Here is a 4,749-nt window from a genome sequence, read left to right as displayed (position 1 = left end):
GACATTTAAAGCACACACACACACACACGCACGCACGCACGAACGGCCCTAATGGTGTGTTCATTATTTAATAAAAAAAGAATAAGAAAGAATGAGTATTTCTTCTACACTTGAAAGTACAGGTCATCCTCTCTTTCGATGTTTAAAGAGAAATAATTATGTTGGAAATGATGGCGATGCTTGCTGATAAAGGAAATGATAAGGGAACACTAATCTCTTTTTAAAGCGCAAGGTCCATTCGATTATAATTGGTAGAGGAATTATTTATGACATTAATTGCCACATTATCGACTGCCTGTCAACTCGCGTGGCAGTTCGTCCATCTTTCTTACCGGCGCTCGCAAGCTCAGCCTAAAGCAGACTGACAAGCTAATTACACCATCTTCCCCTTCCATGACAAATGCTACTCATCTGAAAACCGCGCCGGAAATAAAGCTCTTTCTCTCCCTGCCTGCCCTTTTCCCTCTCCCGTCTGCCTGGGCTAATATCTCCTCGTGTCTGTCGTGAAGGATGGAGCTGTGAGCTTTTGGAGAGCGTTCTGCTCCCCGTCTCACCTCTCACTCATTCAGTTAGCATATGCTATCAGCGCACCGCTGTCGATCACACGCGGCACGCATTCTCATTTGCATTCGCAGACGTCAGTCATTCAGAGAGAACAGCCTAATAACTGATGACTACAGAAGATTTCCATTCGCTGCTTTGACGGGCATCCGTGCTGACTGTTGGGTATAGTGCTGTGCTGCTCTGATACAGCTCTATGAAACTCAGGGAACTAGACATTGTACACTGGCCAGTCTTCTGCCACTTTTCTTGTTACTATTTTATTAAATATCATTTACACTGTAGGCCTTCCACCAGATTTTCACTGTCTATATTTTTTGCTTTACATAAAAAGTAGGCCAAAATGTTGATTACATTTTTTATAATTCGATCAAAAGACAGACAGACAGATTAGATATAGATAGATAGATAGATAGATAGATAGATAGATAGATAGATAGATAATTACCACTTATGCCTCATGCCAATAATGTGGATTGTTTTAAAAATCGTCAACCATGATCATTTCAATAAAATCTCATTTCAATAAAATGCAATAATTTGCATTGATTCAAAACTTGAAAGCATGATTGTTCCATTAGCATCTCGTCAAACTGAGCTGATCTTTTCATTCATTTCATGTTTATTTAGTTCCCACCCTTTCCATTCATTTTCTCAGGCGTTCTTTTCTAGTGAGGAGCCCTGCGAGCATGAAGTCCTAGGTCAGAGTCTACAGGTTGCTCTCCACTTCTCACACCTTAATTAGTCCCCGCCATATTCCTCTACCAAGCTCTCCCCCAAACGCACGTGTGTGTGTGTGTGTGTGTGTGTGTGTGTGTGTGTCAGCATATGTCTTCCCGCTGCACTTCCGCCCGCCTTCTAATGCTGTTTATATTTGCGGAGCTGCTTGAGATGAGGCCCTGACGAGGATGGGAACTGACACTCACCAAACTCGGTATGTCCCCAAGCCAGCTCCAGCGGCTCGGGTGCTGTCAATTCCGGCTACATCAGCGGCAGTGGCTCAATGGCAGCGTCTCTGACACCTGTCACAAAGTTTTAAATGTCTGTTCTTTTCATGGGGATGGTTGGGTGAGCCAGCCAGGGAAGAGATGACATTTTGTGTGGTTAGGGGGGACTTGTTGTGGCTCCTTCTTGCTGCCTCCACCAGCTGTCAGTGACACTTTTCTCAGAACATATCACAACACCAACAAATAAACCTTGTCATTTAGAAATGCCCGCACTAGTGACCATGCTCTCCAGCAAGTCTCATAGGGCCGAAGACACAAATGTACTGTATACACACACACTAAACAACCTACACACACATTTAGTACAATATTCCCATTGCATTGTGTCCCTCTCATACACAGAATAGACGCTGCAACACACACTTGGACCGACAAGTGCATAAGGCACAGACGCACACAACCTGTGACCCACAGTCAAACCCACACCAAATCATTGCACTGGGCTATGTGTGACCTTTCACATGCTTTCTTTCACATCCAAAATAACGTCTCTCATTTGCTGGGCTAATTCAGATGGCATTCTTGGGAGGCCGTTTAACACACAGCAATTAAACAAGACGAGACCAGGCAAAATTATGCCATTAATAATGAATGTTTACAAGGAAAAAAATAATAATAACAAAAAAATTTGTTTTTTTTTTTTTACTAATAGTAATATTAATAAAAACTATTGCAGATCCCCGGTTGTTTAAATATTAAAAGAACACTAGATTGTAATCCATTTTTTTCCAAGCTATTTTATTTAGTTCATTTTTGCTCATGACAGTGGATAGCACATGGTTATTTAATCAAAATGTTAAGCAAAAATAATACTTCATGATTATGGTATTATATTTTTACAATAATAGCATATTACATACAATAATCACAGTACATGCAGTAATAGACTACCCATTACATTTTCATTACATATATGCATATTTTTCATTTCATATATACAGATTTTTGTAATATAATTTTATTTTTAATTATAATTTTATTCAGCTATATATTTTTTGCAAGTGCAAAAATTATGTAGTCTGTTAAATCAATATGAAGTCATCAAATCAATATGTATAATAATTATTTTGTGATTAAAAATATATATATTTCCAGTAGTTTTAGATGGACACTTTTACATGTCATATCAACTAACCCATATTAAAAGATGGTTCATACAACAATCAAAATAATAACAAATCCCAGTTTATTTTCTTGTTTAAAAATGTACTTCTTTTGTTTGCAGTGGATCTTTGGCTAGTCTTCAGTGCATAAACTCAACTTTAAATATGGAATGTAATAGAAAAAACAACAACAACAAAAAAAGCGAGGCAAAATAAATTGGATGCACATTAAACATTTATCACCCTAAATTGATGTTAATGATGCAATTTTTTTTTTTTTTTGCTGTTAATAAACTTTGTTTCCAAAGCACAGCAAAGGACATTATGGATTTTTTCAAATGATTTTTTTAAACATGAAAAGAAATAATTAAAATAACGTAAATAGGTCCCAAAAATCTAAACCAAAAAAACGCACGAGGAATCCCTCAAAAAGACTGGAGAAAGTTGTTGACTCCCCCCTCACACATACATACATCCACCTTCATTTTCACTGGCAGAGTTGCTGTCTGTCATTGCTCTCTCCCTCCGGAGAAAAAATGAAATAAAGCAAAGCTCATTACCTCTTTCTTTCACAGCTCCTCCAGGCTCTGGCACTGCAACAACTGCCCCCGCAACACACACACTTCACACACGACATGCACATGCACCTCGCAAACAGACACAAGCTGCAGAGTCAGGAGCCTGTGAGGGCCTCGCAGCTGCATTTCTGAAAGAACTCATGCTGAAAACATTCAATACAGCTTTGGATCATTAAAACATAATAACATAGATTACTTATATGAAAGCAAACATTAAAAAAAAAATGCCTGGCATGCCTTTTATTTTCAAAGCTTAAAAAGGCTGATAAATTTAAACAAATACTAAATTAAATTGTTTACATTTATTAGCCTTTTTAACTTTATTTTATTTTTTTACAAAAATGAACAAAACCCTTCAATGACTCAAACTGACACCCCCCTATGGAAAATGACATGGTTACAAAACCATGTAAAATAAGCTCTACTTTTAATGATAGCTAAAGTGTACAAATCCAACAAAAGCGACACTTTCCCACCGATCTTTCTCTTTAACTTTAGCTTTGACTTTGAGAGGAGCTCATCCTGGGCTTCCATGTGGGCAGCCCGAAGCCTCAGGTGGGACCTTTGACCTGGGGAGAGCAGCAGTTGGACCAGGCAATCCATCATGGTGCCGCGGCTGTCAGGATGGGCGCTCAGCCGTGTGTGTGTCTGTCACTGCGGCTGCTTAAAGGCAATCATGTCAATCTGGATGGCACTGCTCATACGGAGCGAGAGCGATGGGAGGTGGCAGGGAAGGCACACTCAGCAGACGGCACTAGAGGGCTGGGTTTGGGTGCTTAAAATGTGTGTGTAAACATGTATATTTATAATAATATGCGCAGGATATCTTTGTACAGCCCCCTCGTGTGTCTATCCACTGACCTGTCTGTCAGTCAGAGCTGGTCATTGCGGATGAATCGATTGCCCTCTGAGTGCTTGCCATAGTAGACATAACGGCACTTGGTGAAAACCCCTGAAAGTAAGAGAGAAGAGCATGTCAAAATGACATTTAACCACATCAATGTCAAACCGACTTCATGTATATTCTGAGCTGAAACGATGAGATGCTGTAACCCTCAAGCTGAAATATTCCAATTATAATAACACAAAAAATATTAATAACACATTAAATATTATTTTTGGTTTGATGTTTAAACACATCATCTAATTGTATGAGAAGTGATTATAAAAAAAAAATTCAAATTCAGACACACACACACAGTCAAATCAAAATTTATTCAGACACCTTCAACATTTCCCACATTATCAAAGTTTATTCTCTATAGTTTAGAAAACCTTAATAAAATATGACAAGAATTCAAGAGTTAACTGTCAGAACAAATTCATCTTGATAATTTCAGGTAACACTTAAGCAAAACATTGTCTTTCAGGTCAAAGTGTCTGAGTAATTTTTGGTCCCAAAATTTTACTGATAGTCCACTATGAACAATTTTTGGGTATGTCACAATTTACTTTATTTTGCTATGCTCACTTACATCAATGAACTAAAGTGTCCTGCAC

At 38.4% G+C, this 4,749-nt stretch overlaps 1 protein-coding gene across 2 annotated transcripts in view; it reads right to left on the bottom strand.

Moving 5' to 3' along the window:
- Positions 1–2,296: 2,296 nt before the first annotated feature.
- lrmda (leucine rich melanocyte differentiation associated) overlaps positions 2,297–4,749 on the bottom strand; it is a 271,154-nt gene continuing 268,701 nt past the window's right edge. Inside the window, exons 7-8 of one of the 2 annotated variants that reach the window (XM_059517918.1) lie at positions 4,111–4,201; positions 2,297–4,024 (exon numbers count right to left, since the gene is read on the bottom strand). In XM_059517918.1, the coding sequence (XP_059373901.1) occupies positions 4,122–4,201 (80 nt within the window). In that variant the 3' untranslated portion in view covers positions 2,297–4,024; positions 4,111–4,121. Of the gene's footprint in view, positions 4,202–4,749 lie in introns of both variants that reach the window. The other variant, XM_059517917.1, reaches the window with a different exon arrangement.

This window comes from Carassius carassius, chromosome 30 (genome assembly GCF_963082965.1).
Source record: "Carassius carassius chromosome 30, fCarCar2.1, whole genome shotgun sequence".
Taxonomy (NCBI): domain Eukaryota; kingdom Metazoa; phylum Chordata; class Actinopteri; order Cypriniformes; family Cyprinidae; genus Carassius; species Carassius carassius.
This window is presented reverse-complemented; position numbering and strand designations above follow the sequence as displayed.